The following is a 21,395-nucleotide window of genomic DNA, read 5'->3' on the forward strand; positions in this document are numbered from 1 at the left end:
GTTTAATTGTTGATCAACCAGATTACACTCTGTGTATTACACTTTTTCCTAACACAAAGAGACTTTTCACAACTCTCCCTCCATCACTCACTCTCTCACATAAAACACAGTGCTCCAAAGTACCAAGGCATGGAAAGGTTGCATCTGTCACCCTTCTCCTTTCCCGCCAGCAGTTTAGCTTCACCTCTTTCGCTGTTTTGCTACCACACGACTGCGCAACATTGTCACCCTCTCTGCAAGTATAGAAAATCATTAGCACTTATTGCGCGTGGAGAATAACTGTGATGTGCATTCATTTCAATAAACTACATCACAACATAGCCACAATGTAGCATCAAAATCAAAAGTTACTCATGTTCATGTGTAGATCTGTACCAGCCCAGCATTTTCTCTCTGTTGGTATTATCTTGTCAAGATCTAACACAACAATGTGCTGTAACACAAATATTTAACTACTTGTAGAAAGGAACAAAGCAACTAATCTAGAGATACAAATGGTACCCACCTCTTTATTACAATCAGAGCAAAACAAATATATTTTGGCAACTAAGGCAAGATAAAATATTGGGAACTTACACTGTAGGCAGTCAATTTTTTCAGTAGTGCAGTAAGAAATTAAATGGACATACCGCACCTTCTAACCACTATTTGTAGGAGTACCTCACTATAGCCTGTTGTGGATTGCAAAGTTAGATTGTAATTGTCAAATGAGTGACCTATATCAAGTCATACAATGGGTAAATATAAGGTAAGACATTGTGCAGCAGAATTGAAAAAAGGCTACAAACAGTCAATGAAGTTGGATTTACAATTGGATAATGCAGAACCAGCACTCAATCAATACATGAGAAAGAAACCAACTTTCCTCAGAGGAGAAGAAACAGAACAATACAACTCACGTGTTGGATCTAGATGCATTTCACCCTCACTATCCGCCAGACAAGCAAAAACGACTGCATTCGCATGCGATCGGCAAACATCTGCTCCAAAATGACAAACTCAGATGACATGTATTTCCTTGGCTGCCTAAATTCAAATACAGTTTCAATGAAAATAGCTTATACCAGAACAAACATCAGCAAGAATTGTTAGTTATGGATACAATAGAAGATGTTAAAAATAAAACACGACCGAGATGCAGAAACATCAGCAAGATCAAATAGCTTGTGCCAGAACTAAAAAACAAGGAGATAAAAGGAAAGGAGGCAACCTGGGTACTGAGCTACTCTACCATCAATTAATCAGCCTATCACATCGAATCTCCAACGCTTCAACCGGGGTCCTCAATCCATTGTACTCCCTCCGTCCCGCGGAACTTGTCGGAGCGGTAGTGTAATTTACATTTTGCAGAAAGTCCCTTGTACATTGAAAGCTTCTCAAAATTGTCCTGGACATCAACAATTGAAAACTGATTCTTCCGTATCGGGTGCTCCTCACCATCTGCCGCCGTTTTGGACCACCGCCTGGCATTGCCCTCCACACGAAGGGCCTCCTCCAACTCACGCATCCCCGCCTCCAGCGCTGCCGCTCTGCTCAGTCTCGGTCGCCGTCTCGGCCCTAGCGCCGTCGCCTGCTGCGCATCGTCTGCAGTTCAGTACTTGTTCAGAGCAAACACCATAAGTACATGAGCAATGGATCATGAGTGAGCTTAAGATCCTTTTCTAGGTTGCCTGAATCAATAGAGGAAAACCACCTTTAGTTTGTGAACACATGGATGACGACATATTGATGATACAACCAACTTGTTGGGCATGCCCATTGTAATAAGGGAGTTTGGATGTTCTCTGTTAATGTCGTCGATCTTGTTCTTGTACCCAATAGTCCGGCAATAAAAGCAGAAGTCCCCTGGAGGCCAATCCCTCTGCTAACAACTCGCGTTGGAGGGCTTAAATTGACAAGCAATGAAGAAGCATGATATGATGAAAGTTGCAGAAGTACCAGTGAGTGTTAGTTCGTTTATTCGAGACAAAGGATATCTGCTTTGATAATCCGCTGACAAAAACTACTGTTTTGCAATGAAATGCACGAGCTCCACTGGAATGGATAGGGGACCCTCACCCAGGGAGTAGTTCTTCAAGCATCAGAAACATCACTTCGACAACGCCGCATGATTTATGAATGTCTTCTGCATTAATCCAATAATATATTTGAACTACATCCCTTGAAGTTATATACTCCACCAGTTAGGAAGAATGCATACACCAATGCCAACATGCACCTGCCAACAACAGATTCCACTTCAGTTTGAAGGCACCAGAACACTGGTTCATAGATGTTAGTAAACTATCTACACAACAATCAATCTTCAGGGACATCTGATTAGAGAAGTACATCGTAGATGAGGAAGACATGGTTTTTAAACATGGATATTTTTCTCAGGTACTGCAGTGCAGAAGTGTAGTGATCAGTATGATGTTGAGAGCGATACAAGTTTAAAAAAATCACCTGCGGTGGCAACAATAACGCTGAACACATTAAAATGCAGAAGCAAGGAAAATAAAATGAGACAGTCTACATTGTCACTCGTTAAAAATGCAACCGAGCTAATAATATTTCGAAAGAATTAATATTTATTTTATCTTCCAGGCTACTTGATTTGTTAAGACGGCCACCAGTAGTGCATCATGCAATCCAAAACTAACTCATCTTTCTATAGTTCCATCCCTTGTGGTATCTGCAATATACATGGCCTCACATTCAGCAAGTTACAAACTAACTGTAAATGGAGAGACCTAATGGTTAGATTTAGGGTTCTGAATGTTAGATTGGAAAATTTCAGTTTTTCCAATTGTGTCTTGGTGGTGAGGGGGGTACGTATCTAGAGAAGAATTAGCAAATCAACCGATATCTGATTTCAACATATGAACAACAGAAAATTTTAGTACACATAGCCTCACTCAGGTCGGTACGTTTGCCAGAACTGAAAGCAGATTTAAGACAAATGCTTGATGTATGGATGGACTTCAGAACATCGCGTGGCTAAAAGAAGACGGTCGAAGCCCTAGACACAGGGGCAGTCAAGTTCACGTGCTCATCAGGCTGGTGCTCATCAGCCTGGGGCCATGGCAGTAGCAGAAGGAGCCAATGTCCTTTATTCAGCTTGAGCACTGGTAAAAAGCATATGACCAAAATTTACATACACACACCCACTGCAATGCACCAACCTTATTCCATTTCCTAACCTTTCTGTACCAATCTATACTACTACAGCAATAGAATTAAAGGCAGGAATAAGCACCTAGTGACCAAAAAGTCTAATGAACTTAGAATTAGTTATGTACGTTCCTCATAAGAATTACTTCTGTAAGCCAAAAATGTGATGATTGGGCATGCACCAACCGGTGAGATCGGGCATGAAACAGAATGCCAGTGTGTTCTGGGATGTTGTTGGCAGACCGGCTGTCTTCTGTAGTCCTGCATTCATCAATTCTACAAGAAAAACACGAAAACGTTCAGAATTCCATATTGAACCAATATAATATTTTAGAGAATAAACATGATAGAATAACGACGTTCATATGAACCTTGAGAGTTTCAGTAGCAGAAAGTAGTCCTCCATAAGACAGTCAATTCCGATGTTATTGGATTATCAATGTTCTGCAAGCCATAGTTGTGTGCAAAAAATAAAAGACCATATCTACTCTTCTAAGTCAGTAGTTCAATCCTATATTATCCCTACCACTCACAGCGGTAGTTGATTCAAGCTACCACAGCAGTGGGCGTGTAAATCGTAACCGGCATCGGGTACTGCTTCTCTCGAGGATTGATTGGGCGTGTTAAGGAAATATAAATGCGGAGACAGGAGTGGATGGATCGTACCATGATGTCCATGTGGAGCCAGTCAGCGGCAAGTCGGATATTGCGCTCGGCCTCCGCGGCGAGATTGGCGTAGACTGAGGATGCGAAGGGGCTGCCGATGGCGTCGTTCCTCGCGGCACCGGCCACCTCGGACGGCCTCCCGCACCTACTGCTAGGGCTTAGTCGGGGAAGGCATCTCACACGTATGGCCACACGCATGGTGGAGCGATTGTGGTCGGCGGCCACTGCGCACATCAGGAAGCGAATGAGGACGGCAGCGGCCGCACGCGTGCTGAAGCGATTGTGGCCGGCGGCGGCCACGCACGTGGGGAAGCGAATGAGGCCGGCGGTGGTCGCGCACGTGGGGTAGCGAATGAGGCCGGCGGCGGCCACGCGTGTAGTGGAGCGTTTGAGGCAAGTGGCAATGCGCGTGGTGGAGCGATTGAGGCGGGCGACGGCACGCGCTGATGCTGCTAGGGGGAGGCGGCGGCGTCCGTGGGTTCGAGAAACCCTACGTGACCAAGTCGCGCTGCGCCTATGTGAGGATGAGAGGTTGGGCGGAAGCGGCCCAGGCCCAGGTGCGAAACGGAAGTACGACGATGACGACGAAAGTGTTTGACGTATCGTTGGTTGGGCAGAACAAGGAACCAGTTTAGTCTTTTTAAGAGCATCTCCAACAGAGGCTCTAAAATTTGGCGCTGTAAAAGTCGTTTGCAGCGCGCTCGATTCGGATATAGCGCGCGGCGCCGACGCGTGCTTCGCCAGAGGCTCTATTTTACAGCGCAACCACGAAGCCGAAAAACAACCCTTCACCAGAGGCTGTAAAATAGAGCTCCACAAACAAGTTTCTTCAACATTCATAGAACAAACAAGATCAAACAGGCTACAAATAAATCTGAAAAATTCAACTAAATTACTGTGCATTATCCATGTAGCTAGAAATTGATATAGCTAGCAAGCTAGCAATCGAATCTCCATGTGCGGCCGGCCGAAATTAGTTCGTGCGTGCGTGCGCGGCCACATCAATTGAGTCCGCGCGCGGCCGAATCGAGTCTAGCTAGCCACAACAATCGAAATCGAGTCCGTGCCTGCGTGCGCGGCCGGCGGAGCTCGCAGCGCGGCGGCCAACGGAGCTCGTAGCGCGGCGGCCGGCGGAGCTCGCAGGGGGGCCGACGGAGCTCGCAGGGCGGCGGTCGACGGAGCTCGCAGGGCGGCGGCCGGCGGAGCTTGCAGGGAGGCCGGCGGAGCTCGCAACACGGCGGCCGACGGAGCTCGCACGGCGGCCGACGGAGCTCGCAGCACGGCGGCCGGTGGAGCTCGCAGGGAGGCGGCCGACGGAGCTCGCGGGGCGACGGCCGGCGGAGCTCGGTGGGAGGCGGCCGGCGAAGCTTGCAGCACGGCGGCCGGTGGAACTCGCGATGCGGCGGTCGGCAGAGCAGAGCAGTTTCTTTTTCGCGCGAGCGGTTCCAGCTTACAGCGCGCGGTAGCCGGCGCACTAGATATGCCGCTTTGGATAGCGCAAACTACCGCGCGCACTAAAATATTTACAGCGCGACCTATTTTACAGCGTCTGCTGGAGGGCGCAAAAACGCGTTTAGCGCTGTATATTGGCAGTTTTTTTAGCGCGCGCCTAGTTTACAGCCTCTGTTGGAGATGCTCTAAGTAGTAGAGATAGATGCGATCGATCGTAGTACTAGTTCCAGTTGAACGGGCCATCACCTCACCCAGGCGAGAGACGATTTATTCGGTCAAGTTTCGCAAAAAAAAGAAGTTATTATTAGGTCAAGTCAACCACGGTCCACCGGAACACCTTCCACCTCCATCCCCTCGAGGCCTCGAGACCTAACCAGTATACAGGGGACTAGCGCCATGGACACCGACGACTGGCTGCCCATGCAGGGGTGCAACCTCCCCGCCGGCGTCAACCCCAACTCCCCCGACTGGCGCGCCCACCTCCAGCCCGAGACGCGCAGCAGGATCGTCAGTAGGATGTATGGGCTCTAAACTGATTTGATTTGCTTCCATGCCCCTCGGATCATATTCATTCGATCGACACTCCGTCTCCGTCAGTAGGAAATAAACGATGAATTATTTCCTGCATGCGTGTTTTCGGACCAATTTTGTCACACGATCGATCTGATCGATACAGCTTTGATCTAACCCATGTTAATAAGGAAGCAACCTGTTCGTTGTCGATTCTTTGCCTGCTGAGGATTCACTAATCAGCTTGTATATCCAACCTAATACTGACAAATTTCGGCACAAGTTCCTGCATACTTTACTGCACACATACCGTTAGAAGCAATGCATCCCCGATCTTTACTGTATTAGCGACTGAAACCCATGTTGCTGAGGTTTATATATCTCCTGTCTCCGTCCATGTGAGATAACTTTAACGCAAATCCTTTATGTCTCTTGGGAGACCAGACAAAATCCTCCTCATCAACCGGCTCCAAATCTGTCCCAACGCAGTGCTCCCTCGCAAACGGTCTTATTAATTCTAGTTGAGACAAGTCTTGGCCAAGAGTTTTTATATGTTGATGGTGTGTCATGGAACACAACAACAATGGTCTGACGATGTGCATCCGTAGCAACGCACGTCGGCACGTGCATTTAGCAAGTTTATTTACATTGTGCGTTGTACATATGCAGAGTGGAAACTCTAAAGAAGCATCCGCCAGTATCAGGGCCAGTGGGGTTGTCCGAACTTCAAAGAGACGCTGTGCGATTCGAAGAGGAGATCTATACCGCAGCTACCAACCAGGTAATCTGGAGCACATCTGTTGCGCCGTGACTTGAACTAGGGCCACAGGTGTGCCAACGCCCAACCCAAACCATTGGCACATCCCAGATGTTTTAGCATTTTTCACACTTAGTTTACATACAAATAGTCAAATACTCCCTCCCAAAACCACGAAACTTATTATGGATCAGAGGGAACGGTAAGTTAATAAGCTAGTATGTTTTAGTATTCTTTGTTATTGTTACATGAATGATAGACCGAAACTCTGCTGTGATGTTGAACGTTGTAGTGTGGCACATTGAGTTGCTTCAGCCTGTTAACTCTTCCAATTCATGTTTGTATGCCACCCAAGTCCATGGGATACGTGATGGTGTACAATCATTTATCTGGATCCGGTGTACCATATCACTATCTCCATTTGGAATTTCTGGCCATCTGGCTTATTTATGGCAAAACACTTTTTTTTTTTTGTTTCCCGACTCACTGTCAATAACTTAATTTGGATTTTCTGTTCATATCGCTTACTCGAGGAACATGTCATTCTGCTTAGATAACCCTTTGTATGGTTATGTTTCGAAATTAAAAGCTGAAGCGCCTTCAAGTGCTAAACTGCTAATCACACCAGAACTGTAGATTGCAAGCAACTAGTACTCTATTAGTAATTTGGTATAAACTTTACTTTGTTGTCTTTGTATCACTCAGTCTTATTATTGGCGGGAGATCTCTCTGAAAATGCTCTCTATGGAGACAAGGACAGAACAGGCTCCTGGAAATGCTCATGTGATTCCAAATCAAAACAACCCTGGTCAAGGTATATTGTACAGTAAACTGAGTGCTGCACATTTTATCATCTTAGCTTTGATGACAATTTTTTATTGTATCAAGTGCTGAGATTATGTGCTTTATTGCCATCCTACAATGTACTTGTAGCTTGTTATTTATTGGCTTATCATTGTATCATGTATTCTTCGACAAACTTGTTTTTTTATGCAGCATCTGAGAACAATATTGCTCAAACAGGCCACGCAGGTGTAGGTGATTGGCAAGAGGAGGTATATCAAATGGTAAGACATGATATTGGTATAACCCTTTTCATCGCTTCCTTTCTTAGAACCTCCTAAATTTCATAGACAGTGGCCCCTAGAAGGAAGAGGTTGAGATTGCCATGATCTAAATTCATGTTGGTAGATTGTTAGAAGATGAAACAGCATGCCATGTTGGATGTTGGGGCCTTTTACTTTTGCGCTTCGTGTTGCCCATTCTTTCTTCTTTTGGTCTGTGTACCAACAAACTCAATCTGGAACTGAACCAGAATTTCATACAGAAACACAAGAGTCTGGGTTGTAGATGCACTACAGCTATGAATGTGGGCTATGGAGCATACATCTATACAATGTATTATTATCTGGATTTAGTAAAGCCACAAGGCATTTAGCATTCTTTATATTAAAGTAATTTATTTAATGGGCATCATAGGTTCTAATTTTGTTTTAGATTTGTATGCTTCCAATAGGTACTTGAAATATCTTGCCAGTGCCATATTTGCTGACTTAATGACAAACCATGGTCTATTAATTGTTCTGTTTGCATCTATATAGTTTCTGCACCAAATTCATGTGTGTCTGGTGCTGGTTCTCGACAGATTAAGGGCTTGAAGGGAATATACTTTGCAGAACTCAGTGAATTGTTCAATAAGATCTCTGTGAAGCTACAGTATGTTGAAAGCACCATACCACTCCAAAGGCAATCTGAGCAGTATGAAAGAATGAAGATCTTTAAGATAGTGTTGGAGCGTATACTGCAAATTCTGCATATTAGCAAGAGTGCTGTCCAACCTGCTCTGAGGGACAAACTTCCTCAATACGAGAAACAGATCGTCCATATCTTGAATTCACTAAGAAGGAAGCCAGTGCAACCACAAGTATAGCAGGACAACAAGCTCCTAATTCTATCATTTTGCAGCAACAACAGCCTTCCCAGAGTTTGCAGCAGCGTTATAGTCATACTAATCCTCAAGCAAGTTTATCGAGCATGAGCACTGGATTACAGTCCTCTAGCACAGCTGGTATCCAGCATCTAACAACAAACTTGAGTGTCCCCACACATCAAAAAGGTGCAAATCTTAATGCTGATTCCATGCAAGTAATGTCGAATCCAAGTTGAAAATGTCGAGTAGACTCGATTAACTACGTGCTTAATTTTAGAAAATATCATGAATTGCATTATTGGACATGTAAGTACGACATAGAGGCTTTTTTTAGGGAAAGACACCGTGCCAACTTTATTGACTATCAAAAATAGTTACATCGTTTGTAAGAAGCCCAGAAATAAATTTGGCGGATCCTCCAGCCAAACTGACTAGGGTCCCTCTACCTTATATGCCAAAGTATGGGCTACTTTGTTGGCATCCCTAGCACAATGAGAAAAAACAACATGGGCAAAATCTCTAGAAAATAAAAGTACACTCCTCATAAATAGCTGCCACCGCTCCAATGGAATTACCGCCATCTTGCATTGTTCGATAACATCCCTGCAATCACTATTGACGATTAGCCTGGTTCATCCTACCTGGCCAATGAGCAGGAGTTCTTCGCCAAGTGCCCTAGCCTCAGCTGAATGGGCGTCCAAGTGGAAGACTCCACATAAAATGACGCATCCACATTCAGTTTTGTATGTCCCTCCATAGGTTTTTCCTAGTCGTCCTGTTTGATGCATGGATTTTTCTTACTTGCTCTAGAGTAGTTTGTAGTAATGGACAAGATAGAAAGAGCCGATCTCCCCGGTGAAGAGACCGGTTCATCATGGGCTATTTGTCTTTTTTGCCACCATATATACCAGCAGGTGGTTGCTATGAGTTCTCTAACCCCCACATCGGGTATAGCTGGGATAATCATGGCTGAAGAAGTGATAAGGGCTTCAAAAATTGCAGACCCAGACCTATCAATAGTGGACATCTCTGTTAGGAATAGTTAGCACTTCGCTTTAGACTTAGGCTAACTTACAGTTAGCATACTACTTAAGCTAACTATTAACAGTTAGACTTTTGCTTTGTCCAAACGCTACCTTTGGTAAACTGTCATTGCGCCTGTCCCGAAGAGACACAAAGCTTGTAACCGACATGTTTGGCGTCTGTAAACTGGGTATAAATACCCCAGATTCTATGATCAATAATGCATTCGATTTCTCTCAATCATTCTTTCTCAAACACGTTATCAGCACTGCCTCTACCGAGAGCAACATGAGAGATTGAGAAGAGGAACGGACGAAATACGGGCGGCGAAGCTTAGTCGTCTCCGCCGGCGTCTTCGCACTGGCCCTCCTCGGCTCGCTTCGGGGCGAACTCTCACGTCGCACACCCGCGGCAGCGGTCCTCGACCTTGCCCCCACGAGCGCAGAGGCGACGCCGACCCCGGCGCTGGTCCTCGTAAGATGGCCGTGGCCCTCGGCCGGCTCCTCGCGGTGGCATGGCCGCCTAGACGCGGCGAAGGCGGCGACCGACGGCGGCTCCCGCTGGTGCGACCTTCCGTGTGCCTCCCGACGTCGCGGAGACGCCCTTCGGGCTCCGGCCACCAGCCACACCGTAGGCGATGCGCTGCAGCAAAGCCAGTGCGCCACGAATCCCCCTAGCAACACGCGGCGCGCTCGTCCTCTAGGCGGCGTCACAAATCGACGCGGCTGAATCCACCCCTCAAATCTCCTTCTCCTCAATCGGCTCCACAACGGAAAATTATGCGGCGGCCGCAGCGACCGGCCGGATTGCCATCGCACAGCAAAATTGAATAGAAGCGAAAGGAATCCATTGATTCGTGTCCACGCAGGAAAGATAAGCACCGGTGGAAAAGGGCCTTTGGTCGCGGTTCGCAACTGCCATTAGTCGCGGTTGCGCAACCGCGACCAAATAGGCGCAACTAAAGCCCCCACACTTTAGTCGCGGTTGCTTACGAACCGCGACTAAAGGCCCGTCCACGTGGGCGCCAGGCGACTGTCGGGGCGGAGGCCCTTTAGTCGCGGTTCTTCTGGCCGACCGCGACTAAAGGTCGCCGCAGGTTTAGGGTTTTAGGCCCCCCCTAAACCTGCCCCCCCCTAAACCTGTTTTCTATTTAATTTGTATTGTTTTATTTCTTTTGTGCTTTATTGTAATTTTGAAGGAGTTTCACATATTCTACGGTACTACATACATGCATGCATATGAATGTACAATTTCAAACAAATTTGAAATTAGAACAAAAAAGAATTCAAGAGGAATATACAATATATATTCAATATCATCGGATGACCATATACAAGTTTGAACAAGTTTCCATACATAATTTAATGTATAGTTCTACGTCCTCGTAATGGTGTTCTCCTTTAGGATCGAGGACTTCCCTCCTGAACCATCCAACTAGTTCCTCTTGAAGTGGTCGGAAGCGAGCTTCTGGACTAAGCATCATCCGGAGGTTATTCCTCTGAGCATTGGTATCACTCGGAACGCGCTCGAGGTGTATCTCCGGATCATCTCACGAACATAGTATCCACATAGATTGGTCCCCGGTGGCTGAATATCGCTACCATTCTTAGCCTTTGACCGCATGAAATGTAGCTCTTTTTGAATTCACCGACCTTTGTATCCGAGAACCGTCTCCAAACCCTACGAGGCAAAGAAAATTAAATGAACAAGAGAGTTATTAGTTAATTACTTGAAGCTTAATTAGGAAATGAACGAAATAGGCCGATCGATATAGAGCGCAAATGAATGAAAACAATTACTTTTGAATCATTTTTCTCATGTCGGCCCAACGCGCCGCATCCATATTCGAGAGTCGTGGATGAGACATTCTGATTTGTCAATTTTAATTACTAGCAGAATCCAGTGGAACCTGCGGACACGATACATGCACAGTACATCATGCATAACTCATCGATTAGCCGGCCACATACCATGCATGGAGTAAACAAAAGAGAATGTGCTCAAGACATAAACACTCACCCAAAATGGTAAGGAAATAGAATATCACTTTTGAGTTGCTGCTTTGTAAGAAACTTCCACAGGTCTGCCTCCACGTCGGTGGGGTGATGCTGTAACGTATATCCATTAACGATGTGTGGGTCAATGAACCCAACATCATGGATGTTCCTTACTCTGCATTCCTTAATCTTCAATCTGCATGTATAATAGCGGACACAACAATATAGTTAGGACATATATATTGTGCAGGCAATATGAACGAGATGGGGTAGAAATAAATCACTTAGAGAACGTAGCAACTGATGATAGATTTGTCGAGCTCGCGCAGATTGAAAAGCTGGAACAATTCACTCAGATGAATTTGTACAGAGTACTGTTTGAAGTGATGCTCATATCCAACTTCCGCAAAAATATATTCTTTGGCGTTTTTATTTTTTTATGTAACCCTTGTACCATTTCAGCAGACCTCTCATTTGTGGAGGTAGATCCTCTTCCTGCGCCGGCTCGACGAGAGGCCCATTCTTCACATATGTAAGTACTACCTCCTTCACTGGCGCCTCATCAAGGCCTAACAGTTCACGAAGAGTAATACCTAAGTTGGCCGCTTGTTCTCTGGTACTCGTTACAGTCAATCCCCGTGCTGCCGCAGCTTCTATGATTTCGGGGGCATCCGGACCGGCGGCTGTCACTATAAGCGGGGCAATCGATTGTTTACTTTGTTCCCCGAGCTGGGCAACAACTCGTTTCCCGCTTTGTGCACTTTGTAATTCCGCTTTATCGGCCTCCTCTTTCTTCTCCTTGAATATGCGTGCCTGATTCTTTAGTTCACGTGCATAGTCGTCAGGCAGATTCTTTGCGGCTTGGGACGGTGTGTTCAAAAATGACTTAGCCCACTTCTTTTGCTCATCAGAAAATACTGGCTTGGGCTCGGGCTCTCTTTTCTTCTTGCAGCCCGCCTTCCATTTCTCTAAATCAGCAGCCGCGCCCGCCTCGACTTCCTCGGCACTACATTCCCAAGGCCTCGTGGGGAGAGGCTTCAGTGATGGCTCCGGTACCTTTGTTTTCTTAGGTACGTAAGGGTCCGGGTTAATAATCCAGGACTGCTGCTTCTGCTTCTTCGCCGGAGGTGGATTGGGGGGCGGCGTCTGCTTACTCGCCCGGGGCGGACTAGGGGCGGCGGCTGCTTACCCGCCGGAGGTGAATTGGGGGCGGCGTCGGCCCTCGTGAAGGAGGTGTAGGTGAAGCACCACCACCACCACCGCCACCGCCGCCACCACCACCACCGTAGGGGGTGGACTTGTTGGCGCCTCGCCTGGAAACTTGATAAACTTCTTCTCGCCATAGAATGAGCCGGCGCTTGACATCTCCAAGTCTTGTCGCCCCTTCGGGTGTAGCAATGTCAATGTCCAGGTCCTCAAACCCTTGGACTATGTCCTCCACCGTGACACGAGCATAGCCATCTTGAATGGGGTTGTTGTGGTGGAGTGCTCCAGGTGGTAAAGCACTGCCGATGGCTACCTTCATGGACATGTTCCCGATAGGATAATATAGATGACATGCTTTCATCTCCTTTATATCGTCCACGGGGTAGCGAGGAGGCTCCGGTGCAGTAATTTCGACCACCAGAGGCTCCGGTGCAGTAATTCCGATCGTCGGTGCACCAGCCGGTGGGGCCTCCGTGGAAGCCACGCTGCTTCTCCGCTGCTGGCTTCCGAGATCCAATGGATGATCTTCATGTTGCGCTCGAGCTGCATCTCTGATCGTTTTCTTATCTTTCCGTTTCCTCGGTTTGCTACTCATGTCCTTCACATAGAAAACCTGAGCGACATCTTTCGCTAGGACGAATGGTTCGTCAAGGTAACCAAGATTGTTGAAATCCACCATTGTCATTCCGTATTGCTGGTCCACCTTTACCCCACCTCCTGTTAGCTTGAACCATTTGCACCGGAACAAAGGGACCCTAAAGGAGGGTCCATAGTCAAGTTCCCATATCTCCTCTATGTAACCATAATATGTGACCTTTTGCCCATTCTCGGTTGCTTGCATCAAAGCGGACACCACTGTTTTGGTTGGTGCTCTTTTTATCTTGGGCGATCGTGTAAAATGTATTCCCATTTATCTCGTACCCTTGGAAAGTCGTTATAGTCGAAGATGGTGTCTTGGCCAACATGTACAGCTGATCTACAACATGATCGTCATTCATTAAATGTTTTCTCAACCAACTGCCGAAAGTCTCCATGTGGGCCTTCCTAATCCAGGATTCAGGCTTCCCAGGGTTGTCCGAGCGTAAAATATTCTTGTGTTTCTCAAAGTACGGAGCCACCAAGCTGGAATTGGTCGGAACCGTGTGGTGTGCTTCGATCAGAGAATGGCCGTCCATACATATCGTTGATTTCCTTCCGATCGTGCCTTTTCCACTTAGTCTCCCCTTGTGCCGCGATCGAGGAAGACCAATCGGCTTAAGGTCAGGAACAAAGTCAACACAAAACTCAATTACCTCCTCATTTCCATAGCCCTTGGCGATGCTTCCTTCTGGCCTAGCACGGTTACGAACATATTTCTTTAATATTCCCATGAACCTCTCGAAGGGGAACATATTGTGTAGAAATACAGGACCGAGAATGGAAATCTCATCGACTAGGTGAACCAGGAGGTGCGTCATAATATTGAAGAAGGATGGCGGGAACACCAACTCGAAACCGACAAGACATTGGATCACATCGTTCCGTAACCGTGGTAGAACTTCTGGATTGATTACCTTCGAGAGATTGCATTGAGGAATGCACATAGCTTCACAATGGCTACTCGAACATTTTCCGGCAGGAGCCCCTCAAAGCAATCGGAAGCAATTGCGTCATAATCACGTGGCAGTCGTGAGACTTCAGGTTTTGGAACTTTTTCTCCGCCATGTTTATTATTCCCTTTATATTGGACGAGAATCCAGATGGGACCTTCATACTGCTCAGGCATTCAAAAAAGATGACCTTCTCTTCTTTGGTCAGAGCGTAGCTAGCACGACCTTGAAACCGTTCCGGATGCCGGTCATCAGGGTCTTTCAAACTTTGCTGGTCCTGCCGTGCTTCCTTTGTATCATTTGACTTCCCATACACGCCCAAGAAGCTTAGGAGGTTCACGCAAATATTCTTCGTAACGTGCATCACGTCGATTGCAGAGCGGACTTCTAGGACTTTCCAATATTCTAGCTCCCGTAATATAGATTTCTTCTTCCACATGGCTGCGTGCCCGTCAGCTCCCTTCGGAACCGATTGTCCGCCAGGACCCTTTCCAAAGATGACTTTCAAATCCTTGACCATATCAAATACCTCAGCACCGAGTGTGTTCCGCAGGCTTCGGCCGGTGATCTGCCTTGCCGTTGTAATGCTTGCCTTTCTTTCTTACTCGGATGACCTTTCGGAAGAAATCGACGATGCCCAAGGTACACGTTCTTCTTACAATTTGGCAAATGTACACTTTCGGTCTCATGTAAGCAGTGCGTGCATGCATTGTATCCCTTATTTGACAGTCCCGAAAGGTTACTAAGAGCAGGCCAATCATTGATGGTTACGAAAAGCAACGCTCGTAGGTCAAATTCCTCTTCTTTGTGCTCATCCCACACACGGACACCAGGTCTGCCCCACAGCTGTAAAAGTTCATCAACTAATGGCCTTAGGTACACATCGATGTCGTTGCCGGGTTGCTTCGGACCTTGGATGAGCACTCGGCATCATAATGAACTTCCGCTTCATGCACAACCAAGGAGGAAGGTTGTAGATGCATAGAGTCACGGGCCAGGTGCTATGGCTGGAGCTCTGCTCGCCAAAAGGATTCATGCCATCCGTACTTAGACCAAATCTTATGTTCCTTGCGTCAGCTGCAAAATCTTTGAACTCTCCGTCGATCTTTCTCCATTGCGTTCCATCTGCGGGGTGTCTCAACTCCCCGTCCGACTTACGGTCCTCTTTGTGCCATCGCAACAACTTGGCATGCTCTTTGTTCCTGAACGGACGTTTCAACCGTGGTATTATAGGAGCATACCACATCACCTTGGCGGGAACCCTCTTCCCGGGTTTCGGCCCTCAACATCGTCACCGGGGTCATCGCCTCGATCTTAAAACGCAATGCAGTGCATACCGGGCATTCATTCAAATTCTCGTATTCACCGCGGTAGAGGATACAGATCATTGATGCATGCATGTATCTTCGTAACCTCTAAACCTAGAGGGCGGACAACCTTCTTTGCTTCGTACGTACCGGCGGGCAACTCGTTATTCTTCGGAAACATATTCTTCAACATTTTCAGCAAGTTTTCAAATGCCGAGTCAGCTACACCTGCCTCGTGCCTTCCATTTCAGCAAATCCAGTGTGCAGCCCAGCTTTTTCAGACCATCATCGCATCCGGGTACAGCGCCTTCCCGTGATCCTCTAACATGCGATCCAAATTCTCCCTCTCCTTTTCAGTTTCGCAGCGTCTCCGTGCATCAGCAATGGTCCGACCAAGATCATCAACGGGATCATCACGTGCCTCTTCTTCACCTTCCCCTTCACCTTCCCCTTCACCTTCAGCATCCTCCATGAAAGTATCACCGAAATGAGCAAGATAGCTTTCATCGATGAAATCATCCCCTTCTTCATCTTCTTCCATTATAACCCCTCTTTCTCCATGCTTGGTCCAACAATTATAGCTTGGCATGAAACCGTGCCGAAGCAGGTGCATGTGAATATCTCTTGAGGAAGAGTAACCCTTCGATTCTTACAGCTTAACACATGGACAGATAACAAAACCCCCTGCTTGTTCGCATTAGCCACTACGAGGAAATCTTTCAAACCCGTACTGAACTCGCCGGAGAGTCGGTTACCGTACATCCATTGCTGATTCATCTGCATTATTATAATATAAAATATATAATTAACCATCATGCATTTGTTAAACTAACTAGCTACAAACAATATAAATTAAACAATGAACTACACACATGCATATTTTATCAATGACACATCAATGGTTCAAGTTGCTAACCGCGATCGAGGAGGAAAAAATAAATGAGAAAGCTCAAGTGTGGCTCCAACACTTCATATCATGTTTGTTTCATGCTCTTGGGGCATTTCATCAAACACCTTATGTGCATAAGAGGAACCAAAAGCAAACCTAACACTCACTTGTGAAGTTTGTGAAGAGAATGGCTCCAAATGGCTAAGTGTTGGCTGCTGGATGGGTATATATAGGGGAGGGGCTTTAGTCCCGGTTGGCCTGGCCAACCGCGACTAAAGGCCTTCGGGCACCTTTAGTCGCGGTTGGCCTGGCCAACCGCGACTAAAGCCCCCCACGTGCACCAGCTGGCCACCGTGCGCCCTGGGCCCAGGCCTTTGGTCGCGGCTCGCCTCCCGTACCGCGACTAAAGGTCCCATTAGTCGCGGTTCCTTTAGCTTCGCGACTTATGGTGCTGGACGGAAGCCTGTTTTTCTACCAGCGAAGAAACCTTATCGCTTTGCTGTATTTGCAACTTAGCCCCTTCTATACTATGTTTTATAAATGAGCCATCAGACTCGTTTGACATAGCAACCGAGTCTTCAGACTTTATATTCGTAGCACATTAACCTTCTGGTTATTATTATTTGCATTTTAAACCCACTTTCTTTACGGAAGATGATGAGGCTATTTAAAAAAAATGCATAAGAAATACCAAGTATGCATAATTTTACATCATGTAAAATTACCACATGTGGCCCTCACGTCTTTGCACAGTGCACGCACAAGTATATATATATACTTGTCATGCATCTCATACTATATTTCTCAATAAATCATGTTACGTATTTGCCTCTAGCATTCTTTGTAGCATGCAATTCTGGTTAAATCTTTATTTGCAGTTGAAAAAAAAACATGCAAATATCTCAATAAAATTTGAGATAGAATTGCTAATATAATATGTGACTATCTTAAATTTTGTTTGTGAATCACAAGGTAATGGCATCGATCGTAAACTGCAGATTTTTAACTACTAAGAGATGTATTCCATAAATATGGAGAAAATCTACAATGTGTTAACTTACTATTTGAGATCAACACACACATATGGCATGGAAGCACTAGCTTAACATTCAATTGTTCCTCTAGAGCATACTTGTTGTTTACCAAATAAAATTTTGCTATCAAAGTAAAATTGAATTCCGGCATGATCACTACATGCTTCATTTTACATTGGTATTACGTAGAATTATGGAACCTACATCATAGTATTATTGTCGTGTCTTACGTCTATCAAGACAAAATCCATCATACATGACACTGATTGAGTTTCTCACAAAACTACTATAGGTTCTCCATTATATGGTGATAATTGTATTCACCATAAATAACCAATATCAAAATACATATATATATATATATATATATATATATATGTTTTGGTAATGAATTTAACATCTCCCATCACTTTGGGTAAGAAGTTCAAAGCATTGATAGAAGTATCATTTAATATCTTAATACTGAATATCTACTCCATGGCCATTAAGGAATTACCATGACCATTAATATGCTCAATCAAAGCATTTTCATAAAATTATTTACTAGCATAGTAAATGATTTGCATGATCATCTCATGCAGGGCTAGAATATCCATCAATGAAATTCACTAAACTCACATTAGATGAGAGAAAATGGATAAATATCTATTCCTCTCTAAAATCTCCACCAAGGAGATATTGGTTGTATAAACATAATGTCAATAGGTTCTCATTCACTTTTGAGGATTTCTAGTACATTGAAGTTATCTAGTTCTGTTGTCTATAAAATCAACTTCAAGTTTATATTTTGTGATTAGGCAGTTTCAAATATATGTCTGATTCAAAAACCTCAATGCACTTTACATCCTACTTTGATGGTAATGTAAGAACATCATCGTCTTTATTTCAGGCTATATGTTATCTTATTATAAGGATTCATTAGATACACCCTAAGGGTGATATATATCACTGCCTAAAATTAAACTATTACTCATAATACTAAGAATCTCAATGGTCTTGAAAAGAACCACGAGAAATCAATGTAAAGTGGAGGTAAAATGACAAGCACAAACATAATGGACCTACTAAAAGGGATAAGATAACTCTCAAGTTTTATCAGAGATGTTGTTGTATGAATCATTATACATATGAAATCTCAATTCCCAAGATTTTTGGTTGGGTTATACCAAAATTTGGTCATCTACGAGTTAAACGAGGTAATTTTGAAGCTCACTTCAAGAAACACCGGAATATAATATGGTTACGGATTGTACTTATAATCTTCATCATTAAGAAAACATAAGTCTAGTCCGGTTGAAGCTACACTATTTTGCAATAATAGTTTTATTGCGGAATGAAATTCCCAAGACATTTTGGAAACCTTGTTTAGTCTCATAACTATCCCAATATGTCATTTAGCCAATAATCATACTACTAAATGTGGCATGTTTTCCATTAATATCATGTTTCTCATACATGACATTTCAATGTATGAACTAAATTCATACATAACTTTGTTTCGTACAAAGTATTTTTTTCGGATCTTGATGAATTTAAGATTTGTCATAATGGCCTTGGTCACCCATTATAGGGATAATGCGAAAAAATAGTGAAATTTTGTTGGTCACAATTTACAAGTTGTGAAATTCTCAAATCATCAGATTTTATGAGCACCTAATGTGCCATGAGATTTTTTTTTCTATGTCTCTCACACTCCACTCAAATTTCTTGAACTTATTCAAGAAGATACTTGTGGACTATTCAATAACTATCTGGGTGATATAAGTACTTCATGGTATTCGTAGACACATCTAGTTGATGGTCTTATGTGGGTCTCTTATCTCCACAAACCCATGATATTACTAAATTAATTTCTCAAATTAAGAGAAAATTATCATAATATATTGGTTTGATCAATTGAATTATCGTCTTCATGAGCATTTATGATTTTACTAAGTACCTAAGAGTACATACCCAGAATAGTGTAACTAAATTCTTTGTCAAAAGAATTAAACTAATTAAATGACCACTCCAACAAAATTTGATACTCCAACATATTGTTGGACACATGCGGTCTTACACGCCGTAGATCTAATCAAGATCACAACAGCTGCTTATCATACTGCTTCCCCTTGCAGTTTGTACGTGGAAATAAAACAAGTATTTCCCATCTGCGATAATTCGGTTATATACTGATATCACCACCCCAACATACATCATGGGCCCTCACATCAATTTGGGATCTATATGATAAATAACTAAGGTATAATTTTCCAATATCCGTCAAATACCTTAAACCCTAACAAGGGAGTTATTGATAGCCTGTACGCTAATTGCATTTGCAATAAGAATATTTTTCGGCATTAGGGGGAGATTAGTACCACAAAGAATGCCGATAAATAAATAATAAATATCATAGACTTTTAGTCCTTATATTCACGTACTTGAAAATCTGAACGATAAGTTCAGTCATAAATTTGCAACACATTGCAAATCTGCCACATACATTTACTCGTGACAAAAATGTCACAAAATCATATTATGCATGCAACCAATGTGCCAAAAGAGTGAAGGTACCTAATGTAACCACTTTCCTCCAAAATGAGAGCAAAAGGGGGAGAAAATTGGCCACATGAGATATAAATTCTCACATGCTTCTGCAGAACAGACGAAATTATATTCTCAACAAGTAAATGTAGTTCAACCTCAAGTTGAATAACACATAGTGGATGCTCATCATCCAAACCCAGCACAAATGTGCACATAATTTTAAGTGTTGGGACATCGAAATGTTGGAGATATGCCCAAGAGGCAATAATAAAAGTGGTTATTATATATCTTTATGTTTATGATAAATGTTTATATACCATGCTATAATTGTATTAACCGAAACATTGATACATGTGTGATATGTAAACAACAAAGAGTCCCTAGTATGCCTCTTAACTAGCTTGTTGATTAATGGATGATTAGTTTCATAATCATGAACATTGGATGTTATTAATAACAAGGTTATATCATTGTATGAATGATGTAATGGACACACCCAATTAAGCGTAGCATAAGATCTCGTCATTAAGTTATTTGCTATAAGCTTTCGATACATAGTTACCTAGTCCTTATGACCATGAGATCATATAAATCACTTATACCGGAAAGGTACTTTGATTACATCAAACACCATTGCGTAAATGGGTGGCTATAAAGGTGGGATTAAGTATCCGGAAAGTATGAGTTGAGGCATATGGATCAACAGTGGGATTTGTCCATCCCGATGACGGATAGATATACTCTGGGCCCTCTCGGTGGAATGTCGTCTAATGTCTTGCAAGCATATGAATAAGTTCATAAGAGACCACATACCACGGTACGAGGAAAGAGTACTTGTCAGGAGACGAGGTTGAACAAGGTATAGAGTGATACCGAAGATCAAACCTCGGACAAGTAAAATATCGCGTGACAAAGGGAATTGGTATTGTATGTGAATGGTTCATACGATCACTAAAGTCATCGTTGAATATGTGGGAGCCATTATGGATCTCCAGATCCCGCTATTGGTTATTGGTCGGAGTGAGTACTCAACCATGTCCGCATAGTTCACGAACCGTAGGGTGACACACTTAAAGTTGGATGTTGAAATGGTAGTACTTGAATATGGAATGGAGTTCGAATATTTGTTCGGAGTCCCGGATGAGATCCCGGACATCACGAGGAGTTCCGGAATGGTCCGGAGAATAAGATTCATATATAGGATGTCATTTTATATGAATTAAAATGTCGCGGAAGGTTCTATGGAAGGTTCTAGAAAAGTCCGGAAGAAACCACCAAGGAAGGTGGAGTCCACATGGGACTCCACCTCCATGGCCGGCCAACCCTAGTGGGGGAGGAGTCCCAAGTGGACTC

The 21,395-nt window shown here is 44.2% G+C and overlaps 1 protein-coding gene and 1 long non-coding RNA gene across 2 annotated transcripts; one reads left to right on the forward strand and one right to left on the reverse strand.

The window, feature by feature from the left end:
• Positions 1 to 227: 227 nt before the first annotated feature.
• LOC124691632 lies at positions 228 to 2,742 on the reverse strand. Its single transcript, XR_006999039.1, has 3 exons — positions 1,211 to 2,742; positions 900 to 980; positions 228 to 671 (listed from the first exon to the last, which is right to left on the reverse strand). It is a non-coding gene; the product is annotated as an uncharacterized LOC124691632 (long non-coding RNA).
• A 2,925-nt stretch (positions 2,743 to 5,667) lies between these two features.
• Positions 5,668 to 8,512, forward strand: LOC124689573 (mediator of RNA polymerase II transcription subunit 15a-like). Its single transcript, XM_047223084.1, has 5 exons — positions 5,668 to 5,789; positions 6,451 to 6,562; positions 7,244 to 7,352; positions 7,535 to 7,605; positions 8,184 to 8,512. The coding sequence occupies exons 1-5, from the start codon at positions 5,668 to 5,670 to the stop codon at positions 8,466 to 8,468; spliced, it is 699 nt and encodes a 232-aa protein (XP_047079040.1). The 3' UTR covers positions 8,469 to 8,512.
• Positions 8,513 to 21,395: the final 12,883 nt, after the last annotated feature.

This window comes from Lolium rigidum, chromosome 2 (genome assembly GCF_022539505.1).
Source record: "Lolium rigidum isolate FL_2022 chromosome 2, APGP_CSIRO_Lrig_0.1, whole genome shotgun sequence".
In the NCBI taxonomy this organism is placed as follows: Eukaryota; Viridiplantae; Streptophyta; class Magnoliopsida; order Poales; family Poaceae; genus Lolium; species Lolium rigidum.

Excerpts from the sequence above, each read along its gene's own strand:
- LOC124689573 (XM_047223084.1), top strand. The coding sequence starts at position 5,668 with ATGGACACCGACGACTGGCTGCCCATGCAGGGGTGCAACCTCCCCGCC. Across the intron at positions 7,353-7,534 it reads TCAAAACAACCCTGGTCAAG|CATCTGAGAACAATATTGCT; the intron begins GTATATTGTACA and ends TTTTTTATGCAG. Across the intron at positions 7,606-8,183 it reads AAGAGGAGGTATATCAAATG|ATTAAGGGCTTGAAGGGAAT; the intron begins GTAAGACATGAT and ends GGTTCTCGACAG.